The following is a 20,274-nucleotide window of genomic DNA, read 5'->3' on the forward strand; positions in this document are numbered from 1 at the left end:
ATGAATAAGCACTTGCATCATCCTCTGGGCTGCTGGGTTGCCAGCTACAGTCAAATAGCTTCGGGTTGCCTACAAAACAGTTTAAAGCAATTTAATTAAATTAAAAATATTATCTTCATACCTTTGCATCAGTCTAGATATTGTTCGTGATATCACTAAAGGGATTCATGTTTATACATAGAAATGTCACTTAAAAAAGGCACTCGAAGGTAAACAATAGGGAACTTATAGAACAGAAACAAACTAAAACAACGAACTAACTAATCTTAAAAACTTAGAAAGTTTAAACACCACAAAAAAAAATAATTAAGCAAGAAATAACGAACAAAACACACATTACTCGGAGGTTAACAACACAACAAAATACCTCACTTGAAGACGAAAGAGCAAATAAACCACACACGGTGTTGACGATTCAAAATGACAGCGGCAACGACAAGAGCTGAAATTTGACAATTTGCTGTGACAGCATAAATGGGCGTAGGATTACAATGCCCGCGAAATTATTTCAAAGGTACCACCACAATAATTTATTTTATTAAATTTTTTTGTATTGTATTCTAGTGCATTTTGTGGTGTTGGGTTACAAGCCTACAATTTAAACTCGCCCAATCTCTCGCTGGACGGAGTTTAGCAAATATTATATGTACAACATTTTTTATTTTTATTTTATACATACAGGGTTAAATTGGGTACAAAACAACTCGATACTTTTGGATTCAATCGTTAATTTAAAAAAAAATACAATAAAATAGACATCTTGTTGACATATAAAAACTTCTTAATCTCTAAGAACTGTTTTTTTTTTAATAAATAAACGGACACAACACAAAACACACACAAAACACGAAAGGAAAAGTAAGACACGATGAAACAAAAATGGCAGCTTGGACCTGATTGACAGTACAGAACACTGCAATATTGCACATTTCTCTAGTGTAAGTAGAAAAATAAAGTAACCAATAGGAAAGTCGCATTTCGTTGCAGGATTTTGTAAATGCGCACGCACGCGCCTACCAGGAAAAAATAGACTATAGTAGGTATCTTAGGTGAAAATGTTGACAAATAAAGTTGTTTTTAGCATTTGCGTCTTTAATAGGTCTATTATTGTATTCAATTTGGAGTCGTGTATGGCTATCTATTAAAGCACTCGTAGGTTAATAGATCTCTAAGATAATTTTTATCAATATTTCAGTGTACGTATTATTGTCATTTACACCAAAAAACTTTTTAACATCTGTTGCAGATGTAGTGCGTTACCTTGAATTACCAATTAATACAAAAAATTCCCTAGAATTTGACAATTTAATTTTTTTATTTTAAAATTAAAACAAAGGTACAGATTCTAAAAAATTACATAAAAAAAACTCTTTTTATAAGGGCATTGGCGCACTCGTCCCATAGAAAACTCCCCTACGGGTCGTTTTCTACACCTGGGGCTCGTGCGCCAAATCAACCCTCATAAAACTCGTTCTTTAATATACTATTGAATTTTCCTAGTCGTTTACTTATACATCAAGGACCACCATAAATGAGGACCACCTTGGTACTTATCGAAGATTACATTATGAAAATTAAGTAAGTTGTTCTGAGTGTCGTGTGCTTTATTCGTCAAAACAACCTAAAAACGTTTTTAGATAGAAATAGCGCAAGGGTTTTTATAATATGCATATAATTTCCCTAGTTAATGGAGCTACTGACACTCCCAGACAATTTTAAAAATAAAATCAACTTTTTCACATTTATAAGCAAATCAAATATTTGTGTTACAGAAATGTATTCCATAAATACAACGTGTTTCACGTAAGAGTACGAGCCTGACGAACTCAAAATGCAACCCAATATTCAATTTTCATGAGTAACTAGGTCTAATAAATCCATATTTTGACGAAAAATAGTTTGGATAGATAGATTGATTTCCACCTTGTTGACACATTGTGTTAATTAGGGATGTCCAAAACTACAATGTATAATTTTTCATGAATTTAGTTCGCATTGCCAAATGTATTTTGTGTTGCATTTAGACTCCGTCAGGCTCGTACTCTTATGTGAAACACGTTGTACAGACTGTCTATTAAAGAATGTAGGATCGCAGATGGCTCTGGAATTTTGCTTAAAATGATGTGAATAATCCTTTGCTTTCACTTAACAGCAAAAGCTGGAAAATTATAGCATTTGCTAACTAAACTAAAAAAAACTTATCGTCCGATTTCACGCCTTTTCATTACTGTGACTTCGCGTTGATTTTCTTCAACGTCTTCCTCAAGATCATCGTTTTCCTGAAATAAATCTTCAACTTCATCATCATTTGTTGCTAAATTGTTCTTTAGATATTTAGCAACGTGATGCAGTACAAAACAACTTATAATAACAGAAGGTATTTTATGAGTGCCTACTCGTATAGGATGCTGCAAGACGGGAAATCGACGCTTGAGTTGTCCAAAACATCGCTAAATAATGACGCCTTCTGTTTTATGTAGGTTATTGTAGGCCACTTCTGCAGGAGTTGCAGGTTCTTTATGTGGTGTCAGCAACCAGGGAGTTATTGTTGAATGATGTACACCCTCCTTTTTTCCAATTCCTATTTGGAATCCTGGATCACTGAGAAATATTTGCATCTGCGTCTTTGAACTTAAAATGAACCTCCTCTCGTCTCTTCGTTATGCCCAAGAAAATGTTCCCTTAACCATTGTACATTTTCTTCGCTGAAGCGATATAACTTGTGATAATCTTCATTGCGACTTGGAGGATAATATTTTTGAGATCTTACGTGCATGAACGCTGCCATTTTCACCATGACTAAATTTTTAAGCCATGGAGAGACAAGACTTAAAAATATTTAAGCTTTTCCTTAATTATGTTCAGCTCTTACTTGTTTTATTCACCCCGTTTTCAGTAAATGCTGGAAAAATTAGTTTAAGCTTAAGGTATAAGATTTTGCTTTTTAGTTTTAGCAAACGCTGAATATTTATTCAACCAAAACATAGCTTTTACTTAAAAATAGTAACTTGCTTAATTTTTATTCACACTGCCCATTGTCTTTATCTGTTTTTTACTGAAAATCAGCATAATTTTATAACTTCCCAAAAATATCGAGCGATCAAATTAATTTGTAATCGAGTTATCCATGCATTTGAATCCGTATGTCGTTACTTGAACTACACGCTTGACCTGCTTTACAAACGTAAAATAAAACGTCAGTTGAAAAGTGGCAAGTTTAAAATTAGTTATTCTAAATGATTGTAGTCCAAGTAGGCGTAAAAACTGAATGTAAAATTTATGGTTGCCGCTCCATATAAAAAACATCAAAATGGTGTGAATAAGTGAATACACACCTTTCACACACAGGAGTTGAATTGGATGCAAAACAACTCAATATTTTTGAATTCAATCGTTAATTTTAAAAAAATAAAATTCCCATTACCGCCCTTTTCACCTAAAAAATGACAGTTCGCTGAAAGCGGCAAAAATTTCATAACATGGGCATGGCCTACTTTGACTACAATAATTTGTAATAACCCTGTACATCTCTTATAATTTAAATGTCAAACAAATTGACAAGGTTTCTATCTTTTAATCGATACATTTCTCCAAAATTGTTATTTATTTAACGAGTTCGTGTGAAAATTGGGCTTTTTTGGTATGAGTGGGCCATACCATACCATACCATACCAAAAAAAGTCCAATTTACACAAGAACGAGTTGAATACAACGTTTTTTTGTTCGACGAAACCCTGAAAGGCTCCAAATCGCTTAAAATCTTTAAAATTAACTTGACGTTTCGTTTTGACATTTATCAAAATCCGTTCACATAGGAGAAAATTCTCAAATTCTGACAGTGTCGAACAAAAAAAGTTTTAAAACGACAATCTTCAATGAGATCCGGCATATCCAAAAATAGCTGTCGACTGTAAGCTGGCTTTAGTTGTTTAGGAAGGAAAGTCCGACCTAATTCGAGCGCTTTCCCGGGGGTTGATACCCTTTGCAATAGCCATTCATGTTCAAAATAGGTCACATGGATTTCAATGCTTACTTGATTCTCTCTGTTTACTACTCCCACCACTGGCTGAACACGCAGTCATCTCCAGATCAAGCTGGTAGTTTGCTTCCCCATCCTTAACCGCCCTCTTGGTCGACCAATAGCGGAGCGAAAATTGCCTTCTCCTAGTCATCTCTGACGTCATTTGCCCCACTTTCCTGTTACACGTGGCCCACTTGTAACTTGCAAGGACGTTTTATTGATATTTTGATATCTAATGCCGTTGTCGTCAATTTATTTTATATAATTATTAGTTGTATTAAATCCCAGGTAGCCAGTGTTGTACAGAATAAAAAATAGTCTTTGTCATTGAAAGAACACAATGGAGATTATTAATAAATTGAAATGTTAAAAGTTATAAATCTCCCATTATCGAAAACTAGTTCGCACAATTTGAAATGTTCTCATTGTAATATCTTCTTAATATACTGAGTGGTCAAGTGGTATATTTTTTGTGTAAAATGTTGGAAGTACATATTGAATTTTGTATTGCACGATTGGAACATGCCCTAGTTTCTGAGCTAAATATAGCTTTTCCGGGAGGGTGATGACCCATTTACGAAGGGTTGTCGCCCTCCCATCAGGCCATTCATACCTTCTTCTGGGTCAAACATAGCAGCTCCACTTGAGCCCGTATCCAACAGTGACGTCAGAGTCATTCGATTTAAATATTTCCACCACTTCTCGGATGCACATGGCTCGACACCGCCTACTATTCGAATTTTCGCGTTGACGTCATCGCTTCCCCATTTACCACAATTTTAGGTGTTCACATTACCATTAATAAACCGTTCACCATTAAAGTAAACGTATTAAATATGTATGCAACCAATTTACATTTCCCAGATGTTACGGCTATCAATTTAATGCAGGATACATTTTGAGGGGGTGGAAAAATGATTTTATTACGTTACCCTTTCGTGACGTAGGTACCGCTGTACCAATGGCGTCAAATCAATTCGCCTGTCACAAATGTCATCTTTGAAGTTCATCGAATAAATTGCCAAAAAGGTGAGTTTTAAATAAACCCCTCGTTTGCCACTGGACTGATTAATTTAATATTGAACGTGTGGGTATCTTTAATGTATTACGTCAGTGACACATCTGCCATTATTACTTATTTATTATGAATGAAAGTTCAAATTTTCTTTAGATGTAGTACACACATTGTTTTCAATACGCTGTAAGCTTTATACACTAGTACAGTAAAGAAGCATTCAATAATCCAATACGACGTGTTAATATGTCTCACAAAACAGAAATAAATGTTTTATCTAAATACAAAATATTTGGACATTTAAAAATAAAATGCCGTATTGTTTTTAGAACTCAAAGGATACTAGTTCTAAAGCAGAAAACTGAAGTGCATTTTTTTTTAATTTATTTGCTAATCAAATCTCAACCAAAAAAAATATTATTTTTTTTGAAATATCTAACCATCATTTCTCAATATCACTAAATAAACAACCTCGAACCCAAAGTTAATGTACAAATAACTTATATTTTGCTCGTTACAGCGTTTGATAACATATGACTTTTTTGTTTCTATATCGTTTAATTTAAAGCGAAGGGCGAAACTTTTCGATGATACGAATTTTCCTTCGTCCACGGCCATTGAACTTTCCACCCAGTTACCTATATTGGAAAACACGTGCTGTTGGTAAGGGACTGTAGTGGGGAGAAAGATAAATTGGAGTAGGGGTAAAATGGGTATGACGTCAATACTGCGCTGGTTGGACCGTCATTGACTGTATTTTTGAATGTGTTGGAAAATTGTGGAAAAGTGATCTTAGCCCGGATGCATGGTGTCTTGTAATGTGCCGTTTAATGATCCCGAAATGAAAATCCATGGAGTTCTGTAAGTTAATTGGTTCAGAAGTATTTGTTCAAAAGATATTTTATGTACTAAATAAATGTGAAAAAAGTTTTATTTTATTTTTTTATTTTAAATGGAAATTGTATACCACAATAAATATGTAGTTATTTTTATATTAAGTGCGTGAAGTGAGTGTTTTTTGTGCATGAAAATGTCTTTTACGCCAAGGCGCAGGTTGAAGTAGTAAAAACCTTTGAATGCACAAAAAATATATTCACGCACGAAATATAAACAATATTTTTTTCTATACATAATTGCTTTCAAAACTAAATTTTAAAATTAAAATTTTTTAAGGAAATCTGAAGTATCAACAGTGATCATGTTGCTAGGTAACTAATAGAATACCGTGCGTGAAGTGAAAAACAGAAAAGCTTATGTGTGTGAAATCGCATTTCACACACTTATGTATGATTTCTATCTTACAACAGTGTAAAAAAATATACAGTGCATTTTTTTTAACTGTTGCCATAGGGAATTGCATGGTAAAACCTATACCCCCTGTTAAATTTTGTTCTGATGAAAATATTCAAACCATTTTTGGAACAAAGTTGGAAGATTTTTTAAACTATCGGATAGTTTACAATTCAATATCCTAAACTGTCGAAAAAGTTGTGAAAAAATATTTTAAAGCGCGCCGGAATAATAGTACGTCGAGCGGCCGCCAGAATAGCGTCCCTGTCGGCTCAACCAGCACCTGACCAAATTCCATTACAGTGCGACATTTACAAAATAGTCGAAAAAAAACATTTCGAACAATTCCTTTGATAATTTCTGTTAATTTGTTGAATTATTTGTGCGTTAACGTTTTTACGTTTTGTTTTTTTTTATAAAGAAATTTAATCATAGCCACGAGATGATCTCGCTATTTATTTTTTAAATGAAACTGACAAAAATCAAAAGTGGGGATAGGCAATTGCTGGTTGAGATGTGGTTGAGCCGACAAGGACGCTATTCTGGCGGCCGCCCGACGTACTATTACTCCGGCGTGATACAAATATTTTTTTCACAACTTTTTCGACAGTTTAGGTTTAGGATATTGAATTGTAATCTATCCGATAGTTTAAAAAATCTTCCAACTTTGTTCCAAAAATGGTTTGAATATTTTCATCAGAACAAAAGTTAACAGGGGGTATATGTTTTACCATGCAATTCCCTATGGCAACAGTTAAAAAAAATGCACTGTATACGTAAGAAAATGACCCACTTAATACCAATTTTTTTGAATCAATTATAGAAAAAAAATATTTAATGACAATTATTATTCGTTATTCTTAAGTTTATTTATAACATAAAGACGTTGTAAAACTACTTCTCTACATTTTCCAACGTATCTCAACATTAAGAAATATTGACCTAGCCTTCAATTAATTGGTTATAAATCCGTACCTGTTCTGTTGAAAATCATAATCAAATTTTTGCAGTATTGTAATTTTGTCAATGCGAAAAAATTATACTTTTTTGATAAATGTCACAACTTGTCAAAACGAAACGTCAAACTAATTTTAAAGATTTTTAGCGATTTTGAGCCTTTAAGAGTCTAGTCTATAGGTTAGTATAAAAATCAGAATTTGACTTTTTGGTTGAAATTTACATTTTAATTTTTTTTGGCTTTGTTTGTAAGTGAAAAATTATCAAAAAATTATGAAATGTACCTTACCAATAGCCAGGTAAGTCTGAAAAATTTCGACAATTTTATTTAATTAGAAGTCGCGATTTCTCGCGTGCGCGTATACGATGCCCCACCCGGTATATGTTTTTCAAAGAGGAGCTCAAAAAAAAAAGAAATGAAACTATAGCGGTGCTTGTGCAACTTTTCTGGAAGAATTTAAATGTAATTTTAAAAAAATAAAACAAAATTTTTATTTTATCTATACAGTGCCTTTTTTTTAACGCTGGCCATAGGGATTTACATGACAAAAACTTTGGATCGTGTTAATAAACTTATTAGCAGGAATTTTTAAGTGAAATTTGACAGAATATTAGATTTTATAAATCAATTTAAGTTTATTTTATACTACAGAATAAAATTATTACAAAATTAATTTAAAAAAAGTACTTTTAATTTATGACATTATTTCTGGCCCAGAAGTTTTTATAATCGTTAGACAGTTACAGAATGTTCGACAACATTTTTATGATCGTCTTGGTTAGTGTCTTACAGCCTATGGAAGACAGTTTGAACAATTTATGATATGAAAATTCAAAAATAATTAAAATACATAGTTTAATATGTATTGTTGAAGTAGAATTTTATTTATTTTGATGTAATTATGATTTCCTATGTTTTATGTTTATGAAATAAAACTGTACATTTTTCAAAGTCTATCCCATTCAATTATTTCTTTATTTGAAAAGGTGTCCATTGAAAATTATTACTGTTTGACGTTTGTTGAGTTTACATTACATCAGCCTACTTGGCAAGCCACGTGGTAAATTTAATAAACCTATTTTTGCTCTAATTCCGTGATTATTTTGTTTTGTACGATGGGCCGAACTGAAATTGATTTATAAAATACTAATCTAATATCCTACCAAATTTCACTTAAAAATTCCTGCTAAAAAGCTCATTAACAGACCCTAAACTTTTTAGCATGTAAATCCCTATGGCCAGCGTTAAAAAAAGGCACTGTATATTTAGAGTTGTATCATTTTACATGTATCTCATAAAATTTTATTGGTGAGTTACTCGTTATGACCAATAATAAAATGATTAACCCTGGGTTATTTGTGGGTATTTTAGTTTTACTACCCATCGTTTACATACACAGTACATTGAAGAAAAAGAGAGTCTTGGCGATGTAATAAAATGTTTAAGAGAACGAGAGTTCTAGTTCAATATACGCTGATTCATCTTTTACCGCCGGTGGCAAAATAACCCTTAAGAATTGAGAAAAATTTATAAAATTTACAGACTTGATTTGTCGAAAAATTTACTTTCGACCGGTATAATTTATTTCAAAAAAATTTTTTTTATTGAGCAGATATTTATAAAAAACTGTTTTTCAAAAAAAAAATTATGTTCAAATTTTTGCATTAGAATGTGGCTAATGGCGTATAAAATCAATATCTGCAATCCGTTTCGAAAAATGTTTGATAGTTTTTGAATTAAATCGATTTTAATGGAAAAGTTGCCTTTATTGATGGTTGTTGGCTTTTAGTGTTGTAAATTTTCTCTAACAATGACTACCTTGTAAAACTGACCTGCTTAGGCGAATTTCTTCGGTTTTACAAAGGACCCCCTGCTGTGGCAATAAAAATCCTCTAATAAATCTTATTGTTAAGATATTTGGACATTATGTCGTAAATCATGAAGCAAATACAAATTTGAATATCAAAATGCGTTTATTTCAATAATACCATACGTTAAAATTAATTTAACATGGTAAAATTGTGTGAAAATACCTGAGTGTGCATATACTACAAGGTTGAATAAATTAAACAATTAATAATTGATTATTTGAGTTTTTGCAACAAATTTTATGAATAGGGAATTCCTCAATTTTTCTTGGAAAGCAAAATAATTGCCCCAATCCTCCCACGTATTCTTAAACACAAGATAAATTTAAAAGATACAGGTACTTAAAACTTTACATTTACTGTGTATATTTAGTTATTTGTACAACTAGTTATGAAAGTCATACTTTTTTTCACGAATTTGCAGATTGATTAAAGAGGGCGTAGCCCGAGTTAATAAGCAAATAAGGAAAAAAAAGAGACTTTCATAACGTGTTGTACACACTATTTTTTTTGCATAACGATGTAAGTTGAGGAATTTGGTCTAAAAGGATTTATGAAAAATTACAAAAAAAAAAAAAACAGGTAAGCTTTGACCATCATCTCCAAGGAGATGGAATAAAATGATGCAAAAAAGTACTACTTTCACTACGATTTTTCGTGAAAAAAGTGCTACTTTCACTACGATTTTGCGTGTAAAAAAGTGCCACTTTCATTACGATATGCAAAAAAATATACAGGGTGACTGACGAAAAACCTTTGATGCTGTATCTTGCTTATTTTTTATCCGATTTGAATAAATGACACGTCAAATGAAATAATTTTGAAAACACTTCAATACCAACTTAATAAAAAAAAATTCTTGCGTCCAGTTTTTGACAGATGAACATCAGCTTCTTTTTTTCAAATAGCATTGTACATTTTTTTCTGTTCAGTATTATAGAGATTTGTCTTCTGAATATAAAAATGCAAAGAACTATACCCATTCATTAGACAAAAGTCGAGAAATTAACCAGTAAATGTACAAAATTTAAAAATTAAGTGACCAAAATAAACAAGAGAGAAGTTTGTTCTAAATGCTCGAAATGACTAAGTAAGCTCTGAATATTCATTTGTCAAAACAGTTTGATGGTAAGGCAGAATATAGCCTAAGGGAGTCCGTCTCGGCTCAGGAACGCGAGGGTCGCGGGTTCGATTCCGACCCAGGGCGAAAAAAAAAAGGTGTCTCGTGATTCGGAAGTCACGTTAAGCCATTGGTCCCGGTCTATTGAGTTGGTCATCACGCCCCTCATAGATTTATAAACCAGTCCTAGACTGTGTAACAACATTTTAGGCAGAATATAGCCTAAGGGAGTCCGTTTCGGCTCAGGGACGCGAGGGTCGCGGGTTCGATTCCGACCCAGGGCGAAATTTAAAATAATAAAAAAAGGCTGTATTCTGTCTCGTGATTCGGAAGTCACGTTAAGCCATTGGTCCCGGTGTATTGAGTTGGTCACCATGCCCCTCATAGATTTGTAAACCAGTCCTAGACTGTGTAACAAATTTTTATAATAATAATGTTGCTGTGGAAGAAAATTTCCAAAGACGAATTAGTGTTAACGTGTGGTGTGGCATTTTTGGAGATAGAATGGCCTAGCGGGTCCCTTTTTTATTGATAGAAGTCTCGATCAAAAAAATATCATATTATTTATTATCAAACGAAATAAGCAACTTTCTGGATGAGACACCATTAGCAGTGTTGAATAGAGTCGTGTTTCATCAGGACGGCGCCATACCACGTAATGCACGCATGCATTTTGTATTTTTAAATCATTTAAATCATTTTGGTGAACGATGAATGGCTGCTCATGGAGCTATTCGATGGCCCCCTACATCCCCAGATTTGAATCCATTGGATTTCTTTATCTTCATTCGAAACTTTCGAGACAATTTTATTTGACCCCACCAGGTACCCAAAAAGATTTAAGAAAATGGATAGTGGGAGTATGTCAGGAAAAACCCCGAAATTTTTTACTGAGTGCAAAGGTGGGTATTTCTTGAAGGTATCGACAGTGTCTGCAACAGTATTGAGGAAATTTTGAGCAACTAGAATAGATTTTGTATTGTTTACAAATTTGATTACTTGATTTTTGATTTTCAATTTTTTTCAATTAAAGTACATTTTTTTATTTTTCTTTTAATGCACGAATATTCAGAAGAAGATTCTTTATAAGAACGAATAAAAAAATATATAGAGTGTAATTTGAAAAAAAAAATAGATGTCGAAAAAAATATCGAATAGGATAATAATGAAGTGCTTTTCGAACTATTTCATTTGATGTGTCATTTATTCAAATCAGATGAAGAATAAGGAAGATATAGCGTCAAAGGTTTTTCATCAGTCACCCTGTATTTTTCTACAACCGTCAAAAAAACGTGACATTTATGCATCGTTATCAAGTCGCAAAGTATGTCATTTTTGACAAATATTTTAGCATCCAAGGAAAATTTTACAAAAATTAAAAAATTCAAAAATTTTAAAATGCGTTTATAGAAAAAATAGAGTTTGTATTTCGTGCGAAAGATGATTGTTTTGTTGGCGCATTCGAATGAGTTTGAAGTCTCGACCAAAAACTCATTCTCATGCCCCAACAAAAAACAATCATTTTGCGCACTTAATACAAAAATAACTATTCTAACAATTTCATTTATAAAAAATTAAAAAAAGAAAAAAATCCCTATTCATTTTTGCCAAGTTTATTTATTTAAGTAATGATTTCTCAGCATAATGATTTTTTTTTAATGGCCTAACCGTAGAATAGAACAAAATTCGTTAACTTTGGTTTCATTAAATTAACTTAATTTTAAATTGAAACCATTGTTATTTACCATTTTGCTGGACTTTTTGGGTATGTTTCTAAAATATATTTTTTTTTTGTAGTGGCAATTACTTGGTGCGCGTGCGTGCACAGGTGATGTCAAGGGATGACAGCTCGGGGGGCTGGGTTCCGTTGGGAGGAGGGGGTCTCAGTAACGTATCGGTCAGGAAAAGGCCCCGGCCTTCCCCGTCTACCGCCCCTGGGCCTGATCCATCATCTAAACCGAAACATGATTATCTGATTTACGGAAAAAGGATCAGTGATCAGTCGGTAAGCATTAGCAGTGATTGATTTTTGAAAAAATCGCACACTCATTTCCTTTCTAGATTGTATTAAGCTGCACCATCAAAAAAGACTTTGAATACAACAAAGTTATGCCAACTTTTCATCACTGGAAAACCGGGGACAAAAAATTTGGACTCACATTTCAAACGGCTGCCGATGCTCGAGCATTTGATAAAGGAGTACGAACTGCTGTAGAGGAACTGCTGGACGGTAAGTGGACCTCCAAGCTTTTTTTTTTTTTAATTTTAAGGTTCCAACTTGTGCGTAAGAATTGGCAGTGTGGTACGGTCACATAAAAACAAAGTTGATTCTCTAAGTATAAATAAAAATGATAGTTTTAACAATAGTACTCGTAATAATTAAAATTAAAAACAGAATGTAATCAATGAAAAGACATTATCGTAAACATAAAAATATGTAACTAATTTGGAAGAGATGTGTAAAATTTCAAATTAATGTTTGCTGTTTTTCGCGCTTCATATTCTTAAAGACAATAAAAAACTGCAGTTTGCTGCAGATTTTAAAACCGATATAAGGTTTCTTGATCCTAGTTTAATATATAGAATGTAAGTAATATTTCTTATCTGCTCTATTTGCATCTTTTTCATTGCTTCCTTACTACGGGATTCCTACATGGTGAGTGTCATAAAATCATAAATCATTCCGTTCATGTAAACGTACGTATTTCTTCTAACATTTTCATTTTATTATTTTCGTATTTTAAAAAAGGAAAAATGTAAAAACAATCTCACCTTAATTTTGTGATCTCCCCGGTTCTAATAAAAACAAGTATACCATCACTGTACATCGTTTTACATTATTTTGGACCACATTTATACAAAATATTTTTAAATGCCAGCGATGGATACGTAGATTACAGCATCAGTAGTCTAAGTTGTGTTATTTTAATTTGCTTCCTTCAGTTCTCATCTATAGATTTAAAGTTCATCTTATTATTTTAGATACTAATGTGATGCAGTACAATTTGATTAACTTAAATTCCAATTAACTTCTGTAAATGTTCATTTTTTAAAGTCTTGTGAGACAGAGACATTCTAGCTTAAATATGGAACACAAACTTCATGAGGCTACGAATTTTTACTTGATGAAAGACGCGTAACATTTATTGACGTGTAGTATTTTAAACGATCATTTGATTCATTACGAGAACAACCATTTTCAAATGAGTAATGTTAAAAGTTTTAATTATTTCCGCTTATTTGTGGGTCATTTTTTGTAGTAATTGAATAATTACTGTTAAGTGTCGTCAAATGTTGAGAACTAACTAAGTGACACCACTAATTGGTTCAAGTTAATAAAGGCATTTAATGTAACGAACGGAAGTAATATTTATCTTATTTTTTTAAATCTTAAATATACAAATTCCAAATTTTAAATGAACAATAAAAATCTTAATTTGCTCTAATCTTTTTCCAATTTAACTGAAATGAACAAACTACTTAAAATATGTATAGTAATTTATTCAGTTAGTCGATCACTTAAGCTGACGTTTATAGTTATTTATCTCACTAGGCCGGAAACGGTACGTTTGCGAGTGCGAGTAAAGGCGGCCTTACACCAAGGCAACAATTGGCAACATGTTGCCTGCAACATTTTTTAGTAATGACCGGCAACATTACTAAAAAATGTTACAGGCAACATGTTGCCAATTGTTGTCTTGGTGTAAGACCGCCTTTAGATTTACGAGACGAGACTACAGCCGAAGCTTGCAAATGCGAGTACTCGCAAAACCGTTTCTGGACGTTCTGGACAGTTTCCGTTTTTTTTTGCAACCAACTGTACTCTTAACAATCTTTGTAACAAATCCTACATGATTTCTTTTTACGAGTATACGGTGTGAACATAAAGTTGGGAACAGAATTCATAATAGTGTCATGTGATGTTCTTAAGAAAATCGCTCGGACACGTCGATTTTATTTCGAAAAATGCCATCCTGTTACCTGCAATTTGTTTAAATGACTTCATTGGTTTTTGCTCAATGACGTCATCCCCATTTTTTTTTAAATGACAACAACCCCCCACTTTTTTCTTCGCTTTCTCATAGACCTTCCTACTACCTAAATGATCATTGAAAAAAATTGGTACCTTAAGCTAGTTTGACACGATGCTAAATTTTGTAGAAAATTTGTTAGAAAATGAGAGAGACCCTCGATCAGGACCAATGAACAACAAATTTTCTACAAAATTTAGCATCGCGTCAAACTAGCTTTACGTAACAATTTTTTGAGAAAAGAAAAATGTTACTTAAAAATTTTAATTAACCTCAAATAAAAACAAACAAACATCTAAGGTTAACAATAAAATTTAAGGCAAATGTTGAAATTTTCCCTCGCCAACCATTTAGCACTCACCGACACTTTATAGACTGCGTTGCGCTGTCAGGGCGTATTTCTTCCATTTCTCTTCTATGTATATATTTTAAATAAACCCATACAAAAAAAAAAAAAAAATGAAATACACAAACAGCTTGTCCCAAAATTGGCGCACTAACTACTTACTACCTTATCGTCGAGGATGTTTAAATGTACATGAGAAAAAATTGGAAAAAATTCTTCAAACTTACATTACAAAAAAAAAGTGACATGAAAATAATTTATTGTCAAAATTGGCACTGTTTGTGTTTAAATAAAATTGTTAATTATCAAAATGTTTCTAGAGTGAAAAATAGATAATAAATACATATTATGTTACTTTATCTTATATACTCTAGTGTAAGACTAGTAAGACCTAACCTACAATAATAATATACAGGGTTGCAATTATGTATGGAAACGGCTCCGTCCTGCTACAACGGTTTACGCTAGAACCCTGAAATTTTAAATGCACTTAGGACTCATTAAGCTACTTATCAAATTAAAAACAAAAAGAAAAATATCCATAAGTTTTCAAAATACAAAGCCAACTTGATTTTTTTTTTAAATGGGAACATGGGTTAAATGGGACATCATTAAAAAGCTTATATGTAATAAGTTTAGTGCTTTGTTCGACAAAATCTTAGAAAAACATTAAAACTTAAGCAAAATAAAATGGAAACTCGTAAACGAAGCAGCATTTAAAATCCGTCAAAAATTGGAGAAAACCAAACCTACAGTTGTAGAGAAAATGTCGCAATTCGATTATTTCATTTCTCATTGAAACACTGATTGAGAATATTAAAATTTTGCAAATAAGAGGAGTACCTACTGTCGCGAGCAAAAAATTCTGGTCGTCAATGTCATGTGAAAGTTTGGTTAGACTGTCACAAATTAAAAAAATTTCCCTGCCTGATTATGCCCATGTCAACAAAGTGTTAAGAAAATGAGAAAAAAATGAGCATGATTTTGACGACCAGTTTTTTTTGCTCGCGACAGTACTACCTATCCATGATATGAAAAATAACTTAAACAAATTTTTAACAGCATACGTACCACTTTCTAACAAGTAGGAAATCAAAAGTCTTGAAAAAGACTGTTTTGTAATATAAACCGAAAAATACCAAGGAAAACAACAGAAACACGAGGTGGTGCGTTCACAATCGACTCTTCAACTCCAATTTTGAGGATAAATTTAAATGAATGCCCAATTCAATAACTGTATTGTTGTGTAGTACTGTTTAATAATAGCTACGAGTGTATATGTATCAAATTGTCAATAAATAAATTAGTAAAAATGATTAGTAAAAAGGTTCATACAAAAATCAATATTTACACTATTCTTACAATATGAAAGAAAAATAATAAAGTGTGCGAGAATGGAGATGTGCACGTCAATGAATGCAACATTTTTCTCAGTCCATCAACTATATGGGATTCTTATAAGAATGTCAAATGGCAGAGAAAATGCTTCATTATGAAACAGGCTTCGGCGTATATCGTTCTACGCAACCAGGCCACATCCCCTTTTTTTTTTATTACTATATCTGTTGGTTGGCCCAAGTATAGTTGGGTTGTTGGGTACATAAGTTCAGTAAAGTACGAAATAGAGTGCGAATATGGCTTTGACTCCGTGAGTAGGTACTTTATAATAGCACTGCTGTAAACCCCAATAAAAGTAATCCCGATCAGATGTTGAGAATGGTTACTGGAGATGAAGTTTTTTGCAAGGGGTCTAGCGGGTAAACTATTTTACAGTCTGTTGCGGTTGAGTGTCGTAAAAATGGAGAAAAGCTAATCGGGCAATTAAGCTTTTTAAGTTTTGTGCTCTTGAAATTTGATATCGTTTCACACACCTTGCAATAAATGCTTTCAATGAAACTAAAATGACAAAACTAAACGAAGCAACGAAAATTTAATAAAAGATAGCAAATATGTAATATTTGAACAATAGGAATGTGTCAGATTTATTTAAAAACATTTTTTCTAAGATTCTATCGAAGAAATCACCAAACCTATTATATCATTTGATTCTAAAAAAAAAAAAAATAAATATCTATTTTAAGGATGTTGCATTTAACCCATGTTCCCATGTTAAAACAATCAAGTTGGCTTTGTTTTTTGAAGACTTGTGAATAAAAATAGTTATTTACGAACCAAGTGCGGGAAGATGATGTTCCCGCATGAGCGCATTTTTTAAAGCACGAGCGACGAAGGGGCGAGTGCCTTTAATTAATGCACGAATGAACGGAAGATGTCTTCACGCAAGTGGTTCGTACAATATTTTTTGTACGAAAATTAAATAAAATTTTTTTGTTTTAATACATTAAACATAAACGAACATAAAACCAAGTAGGCAGTGATCTTTGGTTTATTGGAAACAATTGCTTCACTTGATATTTCAATTTTTGCAATAATTTGTGAATTTTGTAGGAACAATTTTCAACGATTATAAATCTTTCCGTAATTTTTTAATGGAGGAAAACCCAGGGAAATTGTATTTTATTGTCAAGACAGATTTTTTTTTGAATGCCTCAAAGGGTCAGTGTTTTTTGCAATGTTTACATTCGAGTCGACCGGGAAGCACTCGTTTCGGAGCGAGCGTGGGATGTTGGAAGCGTTGCTTTCAAGGCTATGAGTACAAAAAATATTTTTTTTGTTCGACGAGTCTCTTAAAGGCTCCAAATTGCTTAAAATCTTTAAAACTAGCTTGACGTTTCGTTTTGACATTTATCAAAATTCGTTCACACAGGAGAAATTTCTCAAATTCTGACAGTATCGAACAAAAAACATATAATTATATGATCCCAATAATCTGCAAATATTTCATTTTTGTTGTATCCATGGAAATGAGAGGAAAATCAAAGCCATTTTGCCGTACGTTATTTGAAGTAAAACGAACATAAAATTACTATTTAGAAATTCTGGAAGTAATGAAGAAAATAATTGCAAACCTGATCACTGGATCACAATCGTGCAGAATTACTGTGCCACCGGCTAGTAAAAGATAAATATACATAATCTGTTTCAAAATCAAAAATCCACCAACACTGCATATATTTTAAAACACTTGAAAAGTAGCTTCCAGTGAGTCCTAAGCCTATTTAAAATTACAGGGTTCTAGCTTAAACCATTTTAGCAGGACGAAGGCGGTTCCGTACGTAATTGCAACCCTGTATAATTCTTCCTCTAGCGAACTCAGAAATTTTACCTATATAGCCAGAAACTTTACATCAGGAGCGATTATGTAGAAATCATACACTGTTCGCCCGGGACCGTGGTCGGATTAGATCTACATTGAGTTTGCTGCGATCTGCATCAATTTTGGAACCGTCGCTCGCCGTGCATTTCGTTTAATAACAGTACACACTTACTTCAGATGTTCGCTAAATACAACAAACGTTATCAGAAGGTAAATAGCAAACGATTACAACTTACAACTGTTTACCTATTAACACTGAAGGGCAATCTTGCGCTATTTTTGACATTTGTTTGACATCTGATCTGACATCCATGGATACGCCCAGCGCCCACAAGGGGCGGGTCGTCTTTAACCACAGTCGAATCGGTTAAATATTGAATAATAATTTCGTTATTTCGCTTTTTTAGAGGCTTTATCTTAATGGGGATAATTTATTTATTACATATTTCCTGTAATTGATAAATAAATCGTGACAAATACCTCAAATGACCTTACATTTGACCCGGTCGAGTTGCCTGTGGGTCACTTCTACTCCTGGGACTTGAAGTACTACTACTCCGCTCAGGGGCCCAATTTTTGAAATCACTGGAAAATATTCGTTTGAGAATGTTTTCCCATAAATGAATTCCCAGTGGAATTTAAAATGTTCTCATATCTGTATTCTTGAACTGTTTGGCAAATGATTTTACATGAGAATTTAAAAATGCAATATGTTGACAATTTGGATCAAACGGGTCTAATTTCGGATAAAGTCTTTTTCTACAGTCAATGTAGAAAGTAGGTCTTTGCGCTTGCGTTTGACAACGCAAAGTTGACGTTTTCCGAGGACTGTCACTTTGTCGCCCACGCGCGAAAAAATGTACAAAACGCTCGCTCTTCGAATTTTTTGTTAAAATCAAATGTCCAGTGATTATTGTAACTAGTGACAAAGAATAAACAGAAAGAATTGTTGTGTCAGCTTGTGTCGGTGTTCTTTGTGTTTTTACAAAAAGCATTGCTCAAAAGCCTGTAGAAGGAAGGGAAACTGTTGAGGAAGCGTTTTGGTGTACACCTCCCGAAATTGTAAGTGCAGCAAAAGAGCCAGAATGCATACTTCCAGAGCATGGATTACTTTTCAAAAACAGTAATTATTGTACTTTTAATGTCAATATTGTGAATAATTAGTTTCTGATATTAAAAAGGTACATTGATTTGGTCCAAATAAAATAATATGTAGTAGGCATAGTAGCGATTGTAGAAAAAATGTTGTGTGTGTTGCGAGCGCAAATGTACATTGTCGATTTCGAGAAAAACAATCTCTCAATCGACAATGTATCACTTTGCGCTCTTAATACACAAATAGCTATTGTGCTCTTCCATTTTTTTCTTTTACAAACACCATTATAAAAAAAATATGTATTAACAAAAGTGTCTCACATTTGACAGTCGAATTTCTCGCGAAAAAATTATTTTCCCATAATAAACACTAGGTGAAATAATTCTCCGGATTACTAGTGAAACAATCCGTCTTGACATAAGTCCAGAATACACTTTTGCATTTCTCATGAGAAAATTTGCCTATTTTTCCAATGAGAATTAATTCCATCGATTCAAGAATTGGGCACCAGAAAAAAAAATGACAGTTTAACCGTCTCTATGGAGATACATAAAGGCGCGGTTTTCGACCGTTTATAATATTTTATCTACGGCTGCTTGGATAAGACCTTATAACCGCATTCATTTATAGTCATTTGAGTTGCGTAATGTAGTTCATTACCGCACTGGTTTCATTACGTAACGTATTTTTATTTAGAAGCAAACAGACAAAGTTTATTGAAAGACAACAAACAATACAAAAGAAAAGCTAGGTACTTATTGTAAATACATAACACAGTTCTTGCATTTTGTTCACCCAGTTGCCGGCATCGACTTTGTTTCGGTCTTCAATCTCTGGGCTTGGCACAAAAAGGCTCACTTCCACTTTTGATGATATCATCGGTAATTGTTCACTTTAACTACTTCTGGAATTTTCGCGTTTTTTCTGGCTAGACAGCCTCAGGGCGTCCTCCTAGATCGTGTTCCACCATTCAAACCTTGTGCAAATGCGTTTTTTTCTCTCTTGTTGTGTTTCAAGGTCGCGCCAAGTCTTAGTATAACTAAAGGGTAAGGAAAATTTTCATTTGCACAAGGTTTGACTGGTGGGAAACGATGTAGGAGGACGTCCTGAGGCTGTCTAGCCAGAAAAAACGCGAAAATTCCAGAAGTAGTTAAAGTGAACAATTACCATATCATCTACTATTCTCTTTTGGGTTGCTCGCACAAGAGACCACTTTGTAATACACGCCATACTGGAAAAACGACGCAAACTGCAGTGACACCTCCAGAGACGCTCGTCTCTTGCACTCCAGGTCGTACTCGAAACAGGATCA

The 20,274-nt window shown here is 33.2% G+C and overlaps 1 protein-coding gene across 3 annotated transcripts in view; it reads left to right on the forward strand.

Moving 5' to 3' along the window:
• Nucleotides 1–20,274, forward strand: part of Spred (Sprouty-related protein with EVH-1 domain) — a 57,775-nt gene that overhangs the window by 30,220 nt on the left and 7,281 nt on the right. The window contains exons 1-3 of one of the 3 annotated variants that reach the window (XM_069062144.1): nucleotides 1,501–1,578; nucleotides 12,070–12,277; nucleotides 12,334–12,502. In XM_069062144.1, coding sequence (XP_068918245.1) covers nucleotides 1,532–1,578; nucleotides 12,070–12,277; nucleotides 12,334–12,502 — 424 coding nt within the window. In that variant the 5' untranslated portion in view covers nucleotides 1,501–1,531. Of the gene's footprint in view, nucleotides 1–1,500; nucleotides 1,579–5,653; nucleotides 5,898–12,069; nucleotides 12,278–12,333; nucleotides 12,503–20,274 lie in introns of those variants that run through there. The other 2 variants (XM_069062143.1, XM_069062145.1) reach the window with 2 other exon arrangements.

The sequence above is a fragment of the Tenebrio molitor genome, chromosome 1 (assembly GCF_963966145.1).
Source record: "Tenebrio molitor chromosome 1, icTenMoli1.1, whole genome shotgun sequence".
In the NCBI taxonomy this organism is placed as follows: Eukaryota; Metazoa; Arthropoda; class Insecta; order Coleoptera; family Tenebrionidae; genus Tenebrio; species Tenebrio molitor.